The 22,567-nt window shown below is 38.6% G+C and overlaps 2 protein-coding genes across 2 annotated transcripts; one reads left to right on the top strand and one right to left on the bottom strand.

The window, feature by feature from the left end:
- The first annotated feature begins 10,986 nt into the window (after positions 1–10,986).
- ebna1bp2 (EBNA1 binding protein 2) lies at positions 10,987–14,938 on the top strand. The gene is made up of 9 exons (XM_068707667.1): positions 10,987–11,175; positions 11,543–11,626; positions 11,856–12,028; positions 12,413–12,536; positions 12,812–12,901; positions 13,194–13,269; positions 13,491–13,590; positions 13,713–13,887; positions 14,032–14,938. The coding sequence occupies exons 1-9, from the start codon at positions 11,080–11,082 to the stop codon at positions 14,077–14,079; spliced, it is 966 nt and encodes a 321-aa protein (XP_068563768.1). The 5' UTR covers positions 10,987–11,079; the 3' UTR covers positions 14,080–14,938.
- Positions 14,264–19,699, bottom strand: cfap144 (cilia and flagella associated protein 144). The gene is made up of 4 exons (XM_068707668.1): positions 19,502–19,699; positions 19,302–19,361; positions 15,273–15,373; positions 14,264–15,054 (listed from the first exon to the last, which is right to left on the bottom strand). The coding sequence occupies exons 1-4, from the start codon at positions 19,620–19,622 to the stop codon at positions 14,986–14,988; spliced, it is 351 nt and encodes a 116-aa protein (XP_068563769.1). The 5' UTR covers positions 19,623–19,699; the 3' UTR covers positions 14,264–14,985.
- Positions 19,700–22,567: the final 2,868 nt, after the last annotated feature.

The raw sequence follows: 22,567 nt of genomic DNA, 5'->3' as shown, positions 1-22,567 counted from the left end.
TCGAAATTCGCAGAGCCGCCACATCGCCACGCTTCGACAACTTCCTACAATTTTCACAATGAAGCATTATCAAGGTCTTAAGGCTGTTGTGACAAAATTTGAGAGGGATCCGATTAATCTGTGAGCAGTAGGGTGTCAAAGTACACAACCTATGACTTCCTGTTGCCACTAGGTGGCGCTATTACTATGATTCAAAATTGTCATATACATGTGTTCAGGGTCAGGATGTTATGACATATGAGAAATTTGGAGCAGATTAGGCAATGTACAGCCGAGTTACAACAACTTCCTGTTTCATGGCGAATGGTGTTTTTTTGCCGCCACGCCACGGACACATAGTTCGATAACTTTTTGATCTTTGAGTATCGTTTCACTGCCAAGGTCTCAAGAGCATACTGACCAAATCTGAAGGCAATCGGGTTTAATCTCTAGGAGGAGTTCGTTAAAGTACGGCGCCTTGAAACGGTCCAAAAACGTCATAAAATTCAAAATGGCCGACTTCCTGTTTGGTTTAGGATATACCTCCCTTTGACTTTTTTGTACGTCCCATCACGTTCCACATACCTACCAAATTTCATACAGCTAGGTGAAACCCAAAGTTGGGGCTACTCTGTAGGGGGCGCTATCGAGCCAAAATGTCATGCCGCAGCTGGACACCCCAATAATACTGGAATTTTCACCACGATTGAATTTTGTGCCAAATTTCAAAAGATTCCCAGTATCCCAAGCACCTCCTTTTTGCGATGAAACTGGTACGATAATAATAATAATAATAATAATAATAATAATAATAATAATAATAATAATAATAATAAAAAACATTAGAATAACAATAGGTCCTCCGCTCCGACTACGTCGGTGCTCGGGCCCTAATAATAATAAAAAACATTAGAATAACAATAGGTCCTCCGCTCCGACTACGTCGGTGCTCGGGCCCTAATAATAATAATAAAAAACATTAGAATAACAATAGGTCCTCCGCTCCGACTACGTCGGTACTCGGGCCCTAATAAAAAACATTAGAATAACAATAGGTCCTCCGCTCCGACTACGTCGGTGCTCGGGCCCTAATAATAATAAAAAACATTAGAATAACAATAGGTCCTCCGCTCCGACTACGTCGGTGCTCGGGCCCTAATAAAAAACATTAGAATAACAATAGGTCCTCCGCTTGATGTAAGCTGCAGTCATGGTGTCCGTGGTAAGAGATCTTCATTAGCACCACAGCAGGCATTGCAGCCTGGCATTTATCTGGAACTGATAATATCAGATATGAATTTAACAAGAAGATTACTGTTCATTTACACTTAGCTACGTGTCTGAGCTTTCAAGTCTCAGGGGCCCAAATGCAACCCGCCCCTCCAAAAAAAGAAGGGATTTCTATTTCTCTCTGGCATGTTTTGCAGCTGTATGTTTTTGCGTGTGTTCATTTCATATACACAAGCCTTTTCCCGGAGCAACTTTGCCAACAAAATCAGACAGACATAATTCTGTCTGCTTGTTTGGCAGAAAGGTCTCATCATAGTCATTGTATTGTAAACGATACAAACTAAACTCTTTGTAAAGGTTATTCATGAGGTCATGTTGAGAAAGAAGTTTTAACTATTTGGGTGTGACTATGGGTTCTTACTGAAAGGGATAACTGCCAAAGGGACTCACATAACTGTTAATCTTTGTGTGTCTGTCAGCAGACAGAAAAAGAGAAAACCCTCCATTATTGGCCAAGTCAAGCAACAATGGGTCACTTGAGAGCTCATTTCTAGTTTGAACTGTTGCCAAAAGTAGAGTGATAGACAGGTAGTTCTAAATGCCACTGAGTAAATGTATAGCTTAATTACCACAGTGTTGCAGTACTTGGCTAAATTGTGACGAAGTTGCTAAAAAGCGATGGTAATTTTCTGGCCACACTAGCTGTGTCATTTGAAACGGCTTGCACAACCACTCAGCTGTGTTCAGTTAACCTGCTTAATTACACCTCTGCTCAGGTTGAAGTTGGGAGGAGTCATGCTCAACTGGTGCAACTGATCTAACAGAACAGTGAGGAAGATGTCAATCAAACACAGTCCTGAGAAGAAGTCTAATCAGGCAACACAAGTGAAAACACCTGTGTGCATGTGTTGAGCCCCTGAATCGTCCTCAAGAAAAATTACAACACTCACTTTGTTCACATTCACATAATAAGCACAACACTTGGATGAGTTGTATTCATTTTATTTATTCAACTACATAAAAACAATGTTAGTGAGTAAGTAATATAATTAGTTAGTGTTCATACCCATTCAGTAAAGATTATACACAGAAAACACCTAATCATGTTTCAGCTTTTGACAAACACAGATAAGAATACACTATATCAGTATGAGTATGTAATTCAAAAGATAATCTGGAAGTGGTTTGAGTTATCAGCTGTATGTATTAAAATAGGGATGGGTATTTTATCGCTATGTACGTGCACTGCATTTGTGATACAATTTGAAAGCTGGGGACCTGAAGATGAATTTGAGAAAGCAACTCAGCACTGTGTGTCAAGTTGTTCTAGTCATAAATCAGAAATAAAAATGGTTTAATTAATTAATTAAATTAATGATTTTGGGAAATGTAGAAACCATTTTCATTCAGTTATATTGAATATAACTCATCTATATTGAGGTGAGAGGTCCGGGAACTCTGTGAATAAGGCCATTCCAGTTTTAGAAATGGCCTTACTAGGTTGTCTAGTATCATATGGTACCAGTATCTTCACCTTAGCTTGGAAATTTAGCCCGCTACAGCCTCTTGAAGACAGTAACTTTGTCCGGGTTAAAAAAGCAAAATATAGAATACAATAAGTGTGAAGTCCCTTATAGGCCACAACAGCGCAATGATACACAATACATCTTGTCAGAGGATATAGTGTATAATTAGATTAAACTACAGATAATATACAGCAGCATTTATAGATAACATTAAAGAATAATGGAGGGCCACACTGTAAAACAGCAGCGGAGAAGGAGCAAGAAGTTGTAATGAGGCACAAAAGGATGGAAAAACTGATTTGCAGAGCGGTAATCAGAATAGGGAGACAGGAGATAAATGAGAGAACAATGAGTCAGTGAGGAAGGCAGTTATTTGGAGGGGATGAACACACTGAAGGGACAAGAGTGGGCAGGGAGAAGACGACAGAGAGGGGAACAGAAAGAATGACAACAAAGAAAAAAAGGTAGAGAAAGGGACAGATGCAAAAAAAGAAAGGAGAGACGAGAGGTAAGGGGTGTTGCCATGAGAGGAAAATGTAATTGGTTGCTATCGGCTAATGGTCCACATTCAGTATCAAATATACTGTATATTTCATTCCAATCTGCAATAAACATCACACACACACACACATATGGATGGTAGAAATGCCAAATGAATGAAGATGAAATGGGGGAAAAAAACACAGACACCCCAGAATTTGTGCTGAAGTGTGGTGTCAAAAACACGTGTGTTCAATTTGCCGCCAGAACATGCATTCAAATCATTAAAAACATCGCCATAAATGAAAGCAATCAATTAGCTGTTGTGAGAGAGTTAGCCGGGCACAGAAGCCCTAAGTATGGCCAGATGGACTAACTGGCTGGCTGGCAGGAAGTAACAGACTGTAAGCTTCTCTTTGATTGGCTCTAATTATGATCTACTGCCGTGCCTCCCAGAGAATTGCTGACATGGTGATGTGTGTTGTACTTGCCTGCGCACACACTTGTCTGTGGTGAAGTCCAGATTTTTTAGAGGGAAAATAGGACAGGCTAAGATGTTTAGAAAGTAAAAAATAGAAGCTTTCATGTTGACGAGAAAAATGACCATTTGCCAACAGAACTATCTGAAGTAGTTGTATTTGCTATTTGTAAAAAAGCTACTGTTTACAGGCGTACTTATTTCATTCAGGTTTTTTTACTTATTTTAAGCCAACCTATGATGTTTTTTCTAACCATAACTATAGTTTTGTTGTCTAAACATAATCTTAACCACAGCAAAAATGTAGCGTTAAATGACATGTGAAATGCTTAAAATCTTGGCATGCAGAATGTCCTTGTAAGTGGCGTGCTATTTATATGCCCTCCCATGAGATCACATTACAGCTGAGAAAACAAAAGCCTCATGAGGAGGACCCAGTAGCTGTTCTGGAGCTTTTGATCAGTATAACATGGTGTTCGATAGCAGATAGAGTTTGTCATAGAGTCATTGAGCAACTTTAGAAATGTATACCTCCTCTCATCATATCAATTTAGATTTCTCTTAATTGTCCTTTAATTTCTCATCTCCTCTAAACGTATCCTCATACAATGGTTCTTATGATATCTTACAACAAAGTAACTCCTCCTTTTTTTTCCTACAAAAGAGTCATTGTTCCGATCTTTCAGTCAGGAAACCACTGTAATGTAGTTATGTCACTTCTGTGGTTTTCAACCCAAACAATAATCTTTTACTTCACCTAACTAAATAGTTTAGTTCTCGATCTATTCCTAAACAGTGCTGTCTTTATACTTCCTTGTTTATGATTACGTGGATTACATAAAAATTTATTTTGTGTGATATCTACGAATTACAGCACATTCCTTTTTGTAATTATAGCTACGAACGCTGTATGAGAACAGCCTGCTTCTCTTTTGGCCTCCATTCTCCTCATCCTTCATTACTTATGCTCTGCTTGTTCTTCCTTCTTCCTCTCCCTCATCCTCCTCTTCTCCTCCTTCCTACCTTGTCCCCCTCTTCTTCCTCCCTTTCTTTGCTCCACTTCCCTTTCCTCCTCTTTTAGAAGGAGCTACTCTTCATGCCAGGACTCTCCCCTCGCCTTCTCTTTTCATCCAACCTCTAATCAGATCAATTCATTATTTCATTCACAGGGATATAATAAGGTGATTATGCATGGGCCCCACGCTGCTCCTATACCCATACTTGGACTCTCTCTCTCACACACACACAGTGACACTGCCCCTTTAGCACTGATGGAAGTTGACGTCGCATTTCCCCTCAAAATTCAGTGGATGTCCTCCATCAGAGAAAGCTGGCAACCTGGCGCTCCCCCGATTAATTTGTCTCTTCGCTTCTATTCAGTGTCAGGATAGAGGACGCAGAAGAGAGAGGGGGAGTAGGAGAGAGGAAAGCAGGGAAGCAGGGATGGAAGGCGCCTCTAAACGTTTAATTACAGTCCACCAGGAGACCTCTTAAGATCAAATCCCAAAAGCTCCACACTAATATGAATTTAAACAGGGATGACTTCCATTGCTTTAGCTCAGTAGCCACATATGATATGTGATTATTTACCCACATCCAATACCTTTACCTTAAAAGAATACAAGTTTTGGAAGATTGGTGTGTTGGTCAACTTGCCGGTGGTGCACAGACAACCAAGTAATTGCTGCAATCTCAGTATTTTTTTTTTGTTACTGTATTCAGTGAGTGTCCTAGCCAAGTGATCCACCAGGACACTGCACTGCAAGTATGCAATTTTCACTTCATTTAAACAAGTAGAAAGCACATGATGGGACAGGAGAGAATATAGAAAGTCACAGAGAAGTGCTGATACATAAAATGCCTCGGTTGGGCAATAGAACACCTGGCCATATGGGGGAATAACACACTGATTGAACACTCCCAGGAAAGCAAACTATGCAGCCTCATGAAGCCTATTATTTCTCATTCTGTGCAGGTATGTTACAGCTCATATAACACATGAGAAGTAAAACAATATATGTATGAGATTGCCACAGAATGCCAGTTGTATTGGATAAGGCAAAAATATACTTACGAATGAAAAGAATGTTTAGATTTAACCTCTTCCTTTTGTGCAGTATGAATATAAAACTATTGCTATGAATTACAGACCGCTGCTGTGATTAACAGACCATTGCTTTGAAAATCAGATATTTTCTATTAATAACAAACAGTTCCCATGAATAACAGATTGTTTGCTATGAATATCAAACAGTTTCTATGAATAAGAGATAGTTTCAATGAATAACAGACCGTTGCTATGTTGCCCCCTCAAAAACAGCAAAGTCATCAGGATGATAGTTTGTATTATGTAATAAACATTTAAGTCTTTAGAGGCCGCTAATGGTCCAAACCACAGATTTTTTGTGGGTTTTCTTATCAAGGAAAAGGCAATCTTTTTGTATGGACATGTTGTTTGCAACTCACTAGCTTTGGTCGGCTTTCACCACTATCTCCTTTTTGTTAAATTTCCATTATTGATTTAAGGATCTCTTATCACGACCACCTTCAGACGAGGAGTACACCACGTGCATACAATGAGAAGACACTCACAACCTCTCACAGGGCCTTCATACCAAACACTGTTTCACCTTTAATTAATTACCTTTTAAATGCAGTTTATAAATGAAATGTGAGTGAGTAGGTCACATACAGTATCTTGTCTCTTACACATTCTTTTCAAATGCAGATGTTTCATAAAAAACAATTTGAGTCCTTCACACTTTTTCCACCAATGGCACTGTAAAATCCTTCGTAAAAGTCCATCTCAAGAGGAGAGGAGAGGAGAGGGGAAGAAAGGAGAGCAATAGTGTCACAGCAAAAGGAAACAAACAACGTCCTGTTTACAATTCTTGGGGGCTGATTTTTAATAAGATGAGATTTTTCCATTTGAATGTAGCCTAATAATATATTTTCAGTAAAGCACAAACTGATTTTCAGCCATGGAATCTGTAAAATGGGAAAAAAAAAGGAGACAATCTGGAGAAGCCTCTGATAAATAAAAATGATGTCTCTTGTGATTTAAGTCAAGTCAATGCATAAATTACTTTTTCGATAAAAATTATACGCACTCTGTGTACCCCCTCCCCCGCAGTATGTCTAATTACCAGACGGGAGGAAGACATTGAGATGCATGTCCGTACCGGGGCCACTTGCCCTAGGGTACATCCACACTACTCCGACAGTCGTTGGCTCTGTGGACACGGTTTCCACAAAGCACTTCATTATTGGGCAATCCTGCACCTGATGATCTATCTTGAATTATAAAGCATTTTGACACCTTGCCAGGGTATATTATGTGGCCATGAGGACTTTTTGAAATGGGGTTTGGTGCTCAAATGACTTAGTAACTTTGCACAGATGCAATTTGTATATCCTCACTCCACTCCAAATGCATCTACTGGCTTAATGCGAGGTTTGAGAATGACACTATAGCATTTCAGATTTTCAGTCCAGAATTTTGCAAAAATTGTCTTCATAGCAATTACTTTCAAGGACTGTACTGACTACATGTCTGATGGAAACAGAATTGCAAAGAAAGAAAGAAAATGCACACTTATAAAACAAAACTGCGTACATCATATTCTTTCTCTACCCATATATGGAGCCATGAGAAGCAGTCGTTGGTGATGGAGCCATACGGGCTTCATGTCAGAGAGGAGAACCCTATGATATGAACATTAACTTCCCCTCTTGTCTCTTCTGCAAATCCTCACTACTGTACTGTACTGGTGATAACCATGGCAGCAGTATTACAAACGCCCAGAAAAGACCACCAAAGAACATCAGCAAAGCCATTAATGATTTTTTCGGTTTTGACTAAAAACACCCAATTGACCTTTTCTTGACTCTGTTGGGTGCAAAAATCCTCAAAAGCTAAAGTCAGTGTTTTACATACTTTGCAAACCCCTAAAGTCTCAATGTGCAATGATAAATTAAGACCTTTGACCAAGGAGACGGTGCTTTTCTATTCTGTTGGTTTTCAAAACAGAGAAAGAACAACCAATACCATAAAAGAACCTGGTTGGTCGTCATTCTGAAATATAACCTTGCACAGATAATATTCAAATAATTTCCATAACCAACTGATGACAGGCCTGGTGTGAGATTTTTATTCATCCTTGTGCTTGGAGGAGGTTGACATTGGATGCTCATTGGCTCTGTCAGGTCCAAGACAGCAGCATAAGAGGAAATGAACATCCACTCGAGACAGGATGGATCGGTACAAAATGACCTAAAATAGTATTCCCAGTAGTTTATTCCAGACTATTGTTTAATCGCACATTGCCAAGGCTTCTCAGGCTGATTGAGTGTCATAGGAGCTAAACCACTGCTCCGACTTGGGCCCCAACATCCATGACTGTGTTCTTGTTTTTTACCAACCCCCAGCAGCCAGCAATAACTCTAAGAGAGGAGCTTAGAGTGAATCCAACTTATTTCCAATCTGCTGTCAGGAAGCGGCCTGTCGCTCTAAGATGAAGAGTGACAGAGAGATGTGAATTCAATGGACTGCATTACTATATGGATCAAGTGATTATGGTGACAGAAATTAAAATTATCGTATTTTTCCCTCTGAAGACGTCTCAGAGTGGGGATCTGACCACGCAGAGAATAGAGAATTAAGGGTGGTGAAGTACAAATCGTAAATATTGATTTCCATCAGAATAGAGACAAAGTCACTCTCAGGGGGATCAGTCAGTTTCTGCTTTGAGGACTGGTAGTATAAGCTACTGAAAGAGACTGCTGACATTTCAAATAAACAGTGGAACTCATCACAGAAGTTCTTAAGTCCATCCTTCATCTGTTTGGTATTAGTGTTTGAGTCAGTTCTCCAACCCTTTAAGACGAATACAATTTGCATGTTGTAATGTCAAACTAAATGTCTCTGTCATAAAAAAAGAGAGGTGAAAAGATGTTTGTGTTTGGGAGTGAAACAAACCCTACACTTTGAGTCTAGAAAAAAAGAAGTTACAACTTCCTTAATGCCTATTTTCTACCATCATTTAATTTATGTTATGATCATTGACTGTTGATCTATAAAATGAATACATTCATTAGTCTTAAGTCTATCAAATTCAATGAATCTCAGTGTAACAGGAAAAAGCCACTGTTCTTTGGGAAAATACCATGTGGAACACCTACTTTTGGAGCTCTGTCATGGTGCACTTATAGCAAAAATGAGCCTGTCATTACGAAGATGGCTGCACACCTTCTTTCAGGTCAAGGTGCTCCTGTTCTATCCCGAACACCACCGTCAAAGAGAGGATGACTCAAACTGCCAATAACGCAGATATAATAGCGGCTGAGTGTGGAGCAGGGAGAAAGTATTGAAAATAATAATATAACTCATTTGTTAGGAAATTTACAAGGAAACTCTAGATATTGTGTCCTGTTCTCGACACACATAAATTCTGACATAAAGAAAAACATTGACAACAAAAAGAACAATGTCCTATGCAAAATTACTTTTATAAAACCAACTGCAGCTGTCTTCCTGCTATAATTTCTGGTTAGAAGCATGCTGATTAGTGATGATGTGTGAATTAAGTAAATGGTTCAAATGAAGTCCTGCAGATTTTGCACTCTGGGTTTTAAATGGTATCTCTGTTTTCTGTTTATATCTGTTCTCTGGCATTGCAGATAAGATAACAGACACAGATAACCTAAATTACCTCTTAGTCGCAGCATTGCTGTGCATGTTTTTTGTCCCGTGTTACAGGATATGTCCTACAGTAAATGTCAGAACATATTGGTTGTACTAGCTGCAACAATCAATGATAATGCATTGCAATATGTCCGGTGGATAGATGTACACTATCATGGTTGATAACTCTTAATACAGCACTTGACAGTATTGAGATCCTAACTCAACCACTTACTTTCATGGTCACTGGCTCAAGCACAGAATTAGCATTCAGCACAGCACACTCTGACTCTAACTGCAGACGCTCCACACACTTCTAGTACAAAAGATGAATACAACTGTCTGTATGCAACATAAAAGTGAATGATTTTAATTCCTATTTTTTCTCTTGCTACAGTGTACGTTAATGGTGAAAAAATACGAGCAAGGTTAGAGTAGGTTGGTATCCTATCCTATAATTATTTTTGATGGGATAATCAATTTGCAGGCACTGATTAAACACATGACATGGAAAATAAAGTAAAATAATGACATGACCACTCTGTGAAATCTGTTCCGTCTCTCAGTGCAGAACAAAGGTAGATGATTGCAGAAAGCACTATTAGTCATTAGCCTCTCCTGTCTTGATCTCTCATGACAGCGGGCCAACACTGCAGACACCACTCTCAATTGTGCCGTGTCAAAGTGACAGAAATCGACTTGGGGAGAGAGCTCTGGAAAAGTGATGTTGATAGTTTCTTTCTTGATGAGGTGGCAAGTGTAACTGATGAGGCTTCATTTACACAGTTAGAATAATAAAGATTTAAAGTAGATTATTTGAGCTGCATATACAGTTGTGGTCAAAAGTTTACATACACTTGTAAAGAACATAATGTCATGGCTCTCTTGAGTTTCCAGTTATTTCTACAACTCTAATTTTTCTCTGATAGAGTGATTGGAACAGATACTTCTTTGTCACAAAAAACATTCATGAAGTTTGGTTCTTTCATGACTTTATTATGGGTTAACAGAAAAAGTGACAAAATCTGCTGGGTCAAAAATATACATACAGCAACATGAATTAGCAATTTTGGTGACTTAGAAAGTTGTGTCAATGAAATGAGCTTCATAGCATGGCCTCTTAACTTCTTGTGAGTGATTATGAGTGACTACAGCTGTATATATATACACGTCACAACAATCTGCGCAGGTGCACGACAGCACCCCCAAGAGGAGTCTCTTGAAATAAGCTTGAAGTAAAGTTATTTTTATTCATTTATATTTTACATGAGTTTTTGGTATACAATATGTGTTTTGTACGTGAAACACTGTATGTCAAGTGTGCAGTCCTTCGAGAACTGCAATAATAACAACATATAACGTTACTAATTATATTGAGGAGTGAAGGGGGAATTTCAATAAAATAAAATAAACAACACGATGGTAAAGTTTCTGGAAATAATTACTAGCAAGATACTAAGTATTATAGAATAAATAAAACCATTTATGCCACCATATTTTCCTGTATCAGATTTTTCCCCCACCATGTAGGAACCTTTGATTTCAAACATCCTTTCCGGTCGGCGGACTGTTGGTGCCAAATTCAACCTCGATACCCTCCGTCACTTCCGCCCCACGTGAAACGCTCAGTGCATGTGAGGAGCAGTGCATTTACGGCACGTTTCTTCACGTTTACAGGTCACTAGATCACATATTGTGACTTTATGATTATTGATAGCAGGATTATGGAGTCGGCAGAGGAGGAGTCGCTGCTTGGACAAGAGTCGGATGAGGAAAACAGTGAATTATCAGACGATGAGGTGAGTGAACTGTTGACATGCTAACATTGGCTAACCGTAGCGAGCCAAATCTCACAGCTGTAAAACTACTGTGCAGAATACTTGTTGATTGTAACCCAATTGTAGATGAGACAGACGTGTTTACGGTAACGTTATGTGAAGGCTCAGCGGCCACAAGGTCGGAGTCTGTAATGTTTATTTCATACAATGTCTTGTATTTACATAACATATAGTCGTTAACACTACCTCCTACTGTAAACTTTTGCACGTTTCCTGTGTACTTTGGTTCAGCATGCTGTGTATTAAAGTATACATTGGCAGTAAATGTGTCTGGTGTCAAAACGAGTTTATAAGAGAATATGCCATAACGCTTTTTGTTTTCTTTTAGCTTCAAGAAGCCTTTGCAAAGGGTTTGTTGAAACCGGGGATGAACGTTTTGGTGGATGAACCCAAAAAGTTTGTCAACAATGTGGTGAGTAAATTTACAATAACGAGTTCAACCCTAAAATGTTAGAATTCCTGTCCAGATTTGTTATATTTCTATGAGTGGTTAGTTATGGCACCTACACGTATTTTATTATTTTATATGCTGCTAAACAGAACAGTTCCGTTGTATAACATGCAATGACAAATAAAGAAATCTAATCTACAAAATGTTGCTAATACGCTCTCTCGTGTTTTGGCTGTGTGTTGTGATGCAGGAGGGTTTGAAACATTGCCTCGCTGACCTCCGTAAAGACCTTCCCTGGGTGGAGAGGTTGGATATGACCAACCTGCCGGCTGAAGACACTCTTTCCAAAGCTGAAGGGAAAGTTCCAAGTGTGAAAAATGGAAATGTCGATGCAGATGATGATTTCCAGAGAGAGATGTTTTTGTGAGTGACCAGAACTTGATGCAACACGTGATGAAATAAAGTCTCTGTGTCCACTTACCAAATGTTCACTTATCTGAAACTCTTGATTAACAGTGTTGGATGACACTATTATTGATATTTTCACTTTGGACTGAACAATTTAGGGACTCTTTCAGACATATTTGTTCTTTTTTTATTCTACATATAATGTTTTCTTCCAGTAATCCAAATACTGAATGGTACATATATGTCAGTGCAGTGTAATAATTGATACTGGTTGAAAAAGCATCAACACATTATATGCTTTTGAGAATGAATTTTTCTACACATTAAAAAAAAGAATCTAACCCTGCCAGAGTGCATATTTAACCAATTCATGATGCATCTCTGTTTGTTCATTTATAGCTACCGTCAAGCTCAAGCAACAGTTCTGGATGCATTGCCTCTCCTGAGCAAGCATGGCATAGCAACCAAGAGGCCCGACGATTACTTCGCAGAGATGGCCAAGTCCGATCAGCAGATGCAGAAGGTGAGTTGGTTCTTGAATGTTACACTTGAATGACACATACGGTTTTGACAAAGCAAGTCCAAAGCTCACAATTAACAGCATAGCTGCAAGACCTGAAGCTTTTTGTTCTTAGTTAATAGATATCTTAAACTGAGGGTGGTGTACTAAATATATTGACGTGTGGCCTGACATGTACCGTAACACCACGTGTCATGTTCTAATTATCGTAAATACTGTTTTTAGACTTAAATCCAAATATTAGCGCAAACAAAAATGTTTTCTGTTCGTCCGTCCAGATTAGGAAGAAGCTGATCTCAAAGCAGCTTATACTGGAGAAGTCGGAGAAGGCCAAGAAACTGCGTGAGCAAAGGAAGTTTGGCAAAAAGGTTGGTCCCATTTTAGAATATTATTTCTCTAACAAGTCTCAAATGTCTTGCTCTTGGGGTCCAAGTGCATTGTTACATGTGGGGTATAGTTGCCCATGTATGTTTACTAGAGATCTGCCTTAACACTGGTTATCATTGTTGTATGTAATGATAATGGAAAGACTGCCTATGCAAACGCTAGACCAGCATCTTTTGGGGTTTCAACCTCTGATTTGATGCTACTTCATCGCTAATAGATACCAAATTTCCTCTTTTGGTGTGAAAAATAACATGAATTCGTAATGTGTGCTAGGTCCAAGTAGAAGTGATTCAGAAGAGGCAGAAAGAGAAGAAGGCTATGATGACTGCTGTAAAGAAATACCAGAAAGGTGAGTGTTTCAGAACTGGTTTTTATTCATACGTTTCACTTCATACTCAAAAGTGAAAAAATGTATTACTGTCATTTATAGTGCATTGAGGAAAAAATTAACCTCTGTAAAATGTTGTGGAAAATGACATACAGTTTATCAATGTTAATAACATCAAAGTATTAATGTGTGAGAATCTTGTCGGATTGAGATTTTACATTTCTGTTCATCCTCACTTCAAGGAATGACCGACAAACTGGATTTCCTGGAAGGAGACCAGAAGAAGGGTAAAGACTCTTCTCGCACATCGCAGGGCGCCAACAAAGCTGCGACCAAGAAGGGGTAAGGTGTTATATGTCAGCTGTGCTCATTGCAATCATAAATAATTATCAAGCGTAATGTGTTTTAACTCTTTGTTTGTGTCATTTTCACAACAAGCTAAACATTTCATGTTGTTTTGATAGCCCCAATGCAAAGAGAAAATACAAGGACCAGAGGTTTGGCTTTGGAGGCAAGAAGAGTGGAAGGAAGTGGAACACCAAGGAGAGCCACAACGATGTTTCCAGTTTCCGCGCTAAAGTGGCTAATGCAAAGGGCAGCAAGGGAGGGAAGAAAGGTGCCAAAGGAGGAAAACAAAACGTGAGTTACACACACATCAAACGCTGCTGACTGATCTGATACATATAGAAACATTGTCAAAGGAAATTATAAAGTTACTAGATTTTACGGTGTGTTCCGTACTCTGGAGAAGCTACATTTTTTTTCCCCCACTTTGTTTTTCAGAAACGCCCGGGCAAGTCTGTGCGCAAGAAGATAAAGTCTCGCTCGTAAAAACTGACGGAGGCTAGCTGGACTGTGATCTTGTTTCAAGGCAGGACTTCCCTCACCTGCTCCTCAAGTCCCTCCACCAGGTGACATTTAGGAGAACGTGGGCTTTTCTTCTAAACTTTTTCTATAACATGCCTTTAGTAAAAAGTGTGGAGGAACCTTCAAGTCACACACACACACACACACACACACACACACACACACACACACACACACACACACACACACACACACACACACACACACACACACACACACACACACACACACACAGAGACAGACAGACAGACAGACAGACAGACAGACAGAGAGAGAGCTGTTTGAAGGACATGACTAGTAGAAAAGGTAAACCCAAGAGTGGACTACATAGAGCTGCCCACACCACAAAATGGTTTTCTGAAAAGAGAGAATTGGAATGTTAAGAGAATGTCTTTTTTTCAATTTGTATTGTTCGTGGACATAATTCATTTTCCATATGCCTATTTTATACGGTGGTTTTAAAGCCACTTCCTGTGATTACTCCTCAATGTCTACACTGTCTCCTTGCTGTCTACACTGTGTGTGCTCCTGGAGTTTGGTATATTAAGTTTTATTTTTTCTAACTCAGCTCCTTGACTCATTGATTCTTTCCCATGTGACATGACATTTTATAATATTGAGCAGCTGTTAGTCTTGCCCTTTCTCCTATTCATCAATATGATTAGTATGTCATGGGCCAGTCTGCTCTGTATAGACTTGGGCAAATGTTGCCCCCTGCAAGTGTTTTACTTAGCTAGCTAAGATGGGAATGCTAAAGAGCAGCTTCTTGTGATGACACCTGTATGTTTGTATGATAAACAAATAAATCTGAACATCAATCTGAGCATTATTTATGTCTTGCTTTTATTTTGATGCACGCAGGGCAGATTCTTAGTGTTTGGTGATCTCTGTGCTGAGTCTGTGGAAATTCAATCTCTTGTCATTCCAGTTTGATGGGATCTGGGGGGGACACAGAATAAGCATTTGAGTAAGATCTGGAAATAACAATTTAAATGATTAAACAAGACTAGAAAACACACGTTCATGCTTTTGTGGTTTCTCTGCATTTGATGATTGAAGTAAATGTAATTGAATTTAGGTCCTCTCACAATACCACCCTGATGTGCTGTATTTTTGCTATTAACTCTAATTTATTGTCAAAGCAGAGTTTTCCTCACTAGTGGAGTTGAATGCCATCCTATCTCCTGACTCGCCGTCTGTGGCATTGAATATTTCTTGCTGGGTTCCAGTTGGGCCTTTTGGAAGGCCTCAATGTCCGCTGGAAAAAGGAAAATGTATATCATCAAAATGTATTTGTATAGCACATTTTAAAATACAACAAAGGTTGCCCAAAGTGCTGCACACACAGTAGATAAGCAGTCATACAATCAAATACTGGATTAATGAAAGTGACATTAATATCAAGACAAACTGACACAAAGAAAGTGCCATGTTAAGATGAAAGGTGATAGGCCAGGGAAAAGATATGTTTTTAAACGGCTTTTAAACATTGGTAAGGTGGATGACAACCTACTATGAAGGGGAAGGTTGTTCTAGAGCTTAGGGACAGCAACAGGGAAGGAACCGGTCGGCCCGGGTTGTCATTTTTGTTTTCAGAACAACTAAAAGCTGTTGGCCGAGAGATCTTAGTGAGCGAGGTGGGGTATAGGGCTGCAGCAGGTCAGACGGATAGACTTAAAAACATAACATTTAAAATTAATTCCGTACTCTACAGGTAGCCAATGAAGGGATTTTAAGATCGGTGAAATGTGTTCACGCCTGCGTGTACCAGTTAAGTCTCGCTGAGAGTCTGAGTTCTGCACCAACTGAAGGCTTGATAGAAGTTTATTTTTTATTTTATTTTTAGCTATGAGTCTTAGCTGAAAGAAGCTGACTTTGACCACGGACGCAACTTGGAGGTTCAATATAAAAGATGAGTCCAAAATCACACTCAGATTTTTGACATGATGCAGTATGCAGAAAATGCAGTGGGTTGCCATGAGGCCAAGACACAATGAGGGACTGTCTGGTATAGCAGCTGAAAGGTGAGAGTGATTTATTAGCATGATCTCTGTTTTACCTTCATTGAGGCATAGAAAATTTAGCGAGAACCAGCTTCTGACATCTGCCAGGCAGCACATCAATGAATTTATTGAGGCAGTTCCAGATTTGAGGGGAAGGTATATTTGAATGTCGTTGGCATAGGATAAGAAATGTTGTGTTTCTGGAAAATGGATCCAAGAGGCACCATGTAGAGTGAGAACAGTAGTGGACCCCACAGATCAGGGGGGCCAGTTGAGAGGAGCAGTTGCCCATGTTGACAGGATGATCTGGCGGTCAGGTAGGACTTAAAACATTGTAGGGCAGTACCTTGGATGTCGACGGAGTGCTCAGGGCAGGAGATTAAAATGTCATGGTCCACAGTGTCAAAAGCAGCAGAGAGATTAAGTAAAAGCAAAATGGTGGGATCTCCAGCATCAGCAATAAATAAAAGGTCGTTAAAAACGTTTAAAAGGGCAGATTCAGTGCTGTGAAACGTTCTAAAACCAGATTGAAAAACATCACAGATGCCGTTCAAACTGATACAAGATTGAAGCTGTTGAAATACAACTTTCTCAAAGATCTTTGACAGAAAATGCAAGGTGGATATTAGTCTGTAATTTGATTACTGTTGCATGTTTAAAATAGACTGGGACTGAACCAGAAAATAGACAACTATTTATAATTGACAGTATATATGGTCCAATTTTAACAAAAACCTGCTTAAAGAGACCTGAGGGGATGATGTCAGAGTGGCACATTGTAGTTTTTAGTTGAATACAATTTTAGTAAGAGCTGGGAGGGAAACAGGCTTAAAATGGTCCAACACAGCAGAAGAAGTGGGAGAATTACTTGGATCAATGTCTGGGACCAGACCTAAGATTTGAGATTTTGTCCTGGAAGAACCTAAGAAAGGTGTCGCACTCTGTAGGAGACATACTTAAACACGTTGGGATCGGGGGGTTGATAACAGAGTTAATGGTGTTGAAAAGAATTGTTGGCCTGTGGCAGTGATTTGCAATTAAGTCAGAGATGTAGCTATTTCTAGCTGACTTAACTGCATTCTGGTAGTTAGTGAGTGAGTTCCTTAAGATTTCAAAGGACACATCGAGCCTGTCTTTCCTACATTTTCTCTCAGCCCTCCTGCACTTTTGCCTGAGTCGCTTCATTTAAGGGTTGAGGCTTCAGTTTGGGGCAGTATGACCTCAGGGGGCGACACTATCAAGAACTGCAGAGCAGGTGGAGATCAATTTTGTTAAAAAATCCTCTGGAGGAAAGAGCGATTGGGTAATATCATTAGTTAAAAATAGTGGCGTGTCTCTAAAAGCATTTAAAAACCGTTGTGCGGTGGTCATGGTGATAAAACGAGAGCAGCCAACAGGCAGAGATGGGCAAAAATACATTAAAATGTATTTTGATACAAAATACCCCTCAAATAAATGTATTAAAATAAAATACAATATACTGGTGCCAGAACATGTAACAATACAACAATACGATACATGTATTTTGTATTTAAAATATAGGAAATACTTTTTTCTGGATTTTCCATTTTCTCACAATTTGGTATAGCAGAGCATTCGGGTTTGGGATATATAAATATATATATATATATATATATATATATATATATATATATATATATATATATATATATATATATATATATATATATATTTATATTAATGGGACTTAACAGCCCATAAACTTTGGCTTTGTATCAACAAGAAAATATTCATCACAATAGCATCACACATTAGGCCTATGTATACTATAAAAGCAAAATATAGAATTAAAACCAGTTGTACACAAAGAGCCTAAATAAATTACTGTACTGAGACATGTTGTCAACCTGACCAACTGTAGAATGTATGAAATAATAAAACTAAGAATACTTTCATAATATGCCTTTTAAATAAAATAAATTGGATATTTAATGTTTTTTTTTTTTTAACAAATGGACATCTACTGTCATAGCCTGGCTAACTGAACTATATTATCTGCCAGTAATTGATATGGCATTATGACATTCACATTGAGAAGATACAGCATAACTTGTAATACAGTGCAAGATTAGATGGTCAGACGTCTCTTGATAAGGTTATCATGAACATACAAGCTCCCAATCTCCCTCTTCCTATAGTTAGCTACTCCACTGATAAGCTAACTTGCTAAACACTGGCTATGCACTAGCCTAGACAGCATGCTAATGTCATTAGCATGTTAGCATCGATCGCTAGCTTGATATTATAACCATCACCATGTGTATACAATAGGCTATGTAGCCAGACCCAGACATAAATTATACATCAAGCTAGTTGACATCTGTCACACTCAGATCAAATATTTACCTTGACAGACAATCCGTTGAACTTGAAGATCTGAACACTGAACTCGTGAACTGTTTTTTGATTCGTGGAGAAAGTATTTTGAGTATTTTAAATACAAAATTACTCCACTCTAAAGTATTTTGTTACTAATTACGTTAGATTTTTTTATCGGCCCTATCAAATACAAATTACAAAATACTCAAAAGTATTTGAAATACAAGTAATAGAAATACTGCCCATCTCTGCCTACAGGGGCAGGTGGGGGAGTGTCTGAGCCAGCAGTAACTGCTTCAAAGATGACAGGCTTGTGGTCAGAGAACGTTGCTTCACAAATTTCACTAATGCTTACAGAAATACCAAAAAAAACAAACAAGGTCCAATGTATGACCATGTTCATGAGTGGGACCAGAGACTAGCTGCTCAAGATTAAAAGACTCAATCAGGTTAAAAAAAAAGTCATTCACGACTGGCTTAAATGAACACATGAATATTAAAATCACCAAAAATTATATTTTGGTAAGATCTCAGCCAAAAATTCTGAAAACTCCTGGATAAAAGCACCATTAGGTTTAGGAGGCCGATAAACAAGTGCACATAAAGTTCTGGTGGACTGTGGAAAGTCAAAGCTGAAGAATGCGTCCATTTTAACCTGGCGGCTAAAGACTGTGGCAAGCCCACCACCTAAGTTCTCAAACATTCATCATTTATAACTGCTTAATCATGTTTGGGATCACACGGGTCTGGAGTAATGTTATAGTTATTTGACATTTATCCAAAGTAAAAAAAAGCAAAGCTAAACTTTTCCCCTTTTAGTATGTAGAAAAGATGTAAACTTACAGTTCTCTGCAATCACTTCTGTTGGTTTCCTTGAGGTGGGATTGTCTGGTAGGAGATGCCCTAAAAATGTAAAGACAGGCATAATATACACAGTACAAGTCCTTTATATTTCACTGCAGTAAAGATAACAGCAAGTATTATTAAGTATTAAAGTTAGAATACACGTTGTGCAGACCGGTCGTTTTCACGGTCTTACTTACATTTCCGGTGTGGATTGAAGGTAAACTCCGTCTGGATTTTCTGATGTTGACGCTCTTTACGGATCCTCTCAATGTTAATTGCATCTTGAAGGACCGCATTCGTTTTCTCTATTCCTGCCATGTTAAAAACAATCACCGCTGAAACCGAAAGATGGCAAAACCAAGAGCCTTTCGAAGACGTAGGTGAATATAGAGCTGATTTCGTTGCCTAGCAAATGCAAACACTGCCTCGCGCTGCAGTAACGTGACTCGAACGCACGGTGGAAGAACGCGCTCAGATTTGGTCCATGTTGGATGAGAAGATCAGCGTCCAACAGATAAATATCAAAGCAGCGGTGGAAAGTAACGAAGTACTTTTACTCAGGTGCAAGTACATGCTGTTTTAAGGTGCTTGAGTAGGCCTTTTTCTGCTAGTTTACACTTCTAATCCACTACAATTCAGAGGCAAATATTGTGTATTCATTTTATTACTTTAATTAGGAAACTGTGCTCATTCCGATTAATAATAAAACATATAATCAACAAAACTTTGAAACATCCAGTTCAAAATGTAAGTTATTTAAGTTATAGAAAGATGTTTACTTCTGCATAATCCTTTTATAACGTGTGTATATATATATATATATTTTAGTTTATTTAGAATTTGCTGCATATGTTCACTTTATTGTTTATTCTTGTTTTGCTTTCTTATTATTTGTTACATGTTTGGAAAAAAAATCTTTCAATCTGATGCAACTTTATTGAAGATACCCAGCAGTATATAAAGTAATTAAAATCAGTCCCAACGTTCCCAGCTGCAACATTAAAGTGATGTAACCTACACATCAATCACTTTAAATACCAGTAATGTAATATACATCATTCTGAAATGGGTCATTCTACATAATGCATATTTTTAATCTTGGTACTTTAATATATTTTTGATGTTAATACTTTTGTACTATTTATACTCATGTCAAATTTTGAGTGCAGGACTTTTACTTTAGTAAAAGTAGCGTTACCACAACATAGAAGTACTCTGTTACAATAAAAAGATGCGAGTACTTCTTCCACCACTGTATCTCAGCTACATTATAAAGTAGAAACTACGGCATTCACTCATATTCTAAATATTTAATGTATCCTAATATAACCTATTATTTGTATTGTCAATACCAGATATATGAAGATCACTCTAAAATTAATTCGGATTTTTAGTGTCTTTTTTTCTATATGTTGTAGTTTAGACTGAATACTTTTGTAATGATAGGCTAACCTCTTTCTGCAGGTGTGTTGCATTTACTCTGTTTTCAGTTTGATTCTATAAAGTCAAAACCAGTTTGCTGCATTATTGATGTTAAACGTTATTTTAAAAATATAAAAACTTTAATTTTAATAAGTTTATACATAGCAATTACAACAATATAAACTCACTTCCACTTGAGTGCCATACTCAGAAAATATTATAATATATATTTTAGTAATTGCTGCAATATTTCAAATTATTAATTTCTTACAAAATTTAAGTTTTGTCCAAAAAAAAAGAAGCCAAGGTTACACCCATACACATATGGGTGCAGCATTTTGCCCACAGAGACAGAAAACTAAAAGAAAATTATTTCCAAAAGGATTAATCATTGCATCACATAAAATATTCCATCTATTTCTTTAACTCAGCCAGACAGGAAATATGTTCTGGTTTAGAGACAGACATCAGCAATACATTCAGTATTCAATCTAGAATTTGTGAACATTTGAACTTAAATTTTCCTTACTGTGTGACTAGAAATTGGGCTTTTTTTCTAGTTTTCATTCAGAGCTTTGCAGGCTTCCCACCGACTTCCGGAAGCCATTTATTCATCCCAATAAACACAATTTTCCCTTCAAAAGACTGCTGTTTTGTGCCATGTTGAAAATGTTTGCCTGGAGCAAACAAACACATCAAAATGTAGTGGAAGAGTGCTAAATGAATGAATATGTCCAGACTGCAGCCAGCCCGAGTATTTTTTATTTTTTTGCTTGCATATGTTCTCTTAGGGCAACAGATGACAGTTGAGGCATTTTTCTAGGTTCACTCCAGAGGCCTGTCTGCTGTTTGTCTGCAGTAACACACACAACACACTTTCACTGCATGTGCACAAGCCGTTACGAGTGCATGTGTGTCCGCTGGCTTAACAGCTCTAAAGCATTTCACACAAACGAGAAACTAACTTTTACGAAAGTATCAAGACCTCCCCGAGATGACCAGTGACCTTTGTAACAGCGCAGTGTGTGTAAAAAACGTGGAGTGGCATTTGTTCACATTGTCTTGGAGTACACTTGACTTCCCCTGCTCTCTGCGGTGTCACGGATCACACAAAAATAACAGTACTTTCACATCTTGTAAATAGTACTCATGGTTGGGTGGTTGCTGTTGGGTGCACCGATATACTTTGAAGGCTACAGTTACAATCCTGGGCTGCCTGCTGACTTCTCACCACTTGTCGACTCACATTTCATTTCCCTTTCATTTGGTTTCCTTTCCTCCTGTTCCTCCAGCTTTTCTTCCCTCATACCGTCCCATCTGCTCTTCTTGGAAGAAATGCCTTTGTTCGTACGCTCTCCAGTTCCTGTCTTTGTGTGGTTGTGTGGAATTTGTGTGTATTTTCTTCTTCTCACAGTAACAGACAGCTTAATAAAGGTTGAAATGTTCAGCTCTTGGTTCCCGTCTCATAACCCAATTCAAGCTTTATTGGCTCTGCGTGAAAGATATAATGGAAACAGGTAATAACTCAAACACTGGAGGGGGAGATTTCAGTGATTTCAGTGTGGGTGGGTGACAAGTCCCCTGTGGTGTTTATGTGCGAGGAAGAGTGAGCAATATGTATTACCGGAGGATGGGTAGGCTTGTGGCGTCAACCTTTGTTCCCTGGCTCCTGTCACAGTGTCGGACCGAGTTATGATCAAGGCAGCTTTTGAGTTCCTGAGGCTGGGAATAGCCAAAGGCCAGTTTGTGAGTTTGTTCAAAATCTATTGCACCCACATGCCAGGGAAGGTACAACACATGGTGTGTGAGTTGATCGAATATGACACGGTTTCAGCTAACTA

Source organism: Cebidichthys violaceus, unplaced genomic scaffold (assembly GCF_023349555.1).
Source record: "Cebidichthys violaceus isolate CVI_PGR_0920_01 unplaced genomic scaffold, fCebVio1.0.p SCAF_13, whole genome shotgun sequence".
Lineage (NCBI taxonomy): Eukaryota > Metazoa > Chordata > Actinopteri > Perciformes > Stichaeidae > Cebidichthys > Cebidichthys violaceus.
This window is presented reverse-complemented; position numbering and strand designations above follow the sequence as displayed.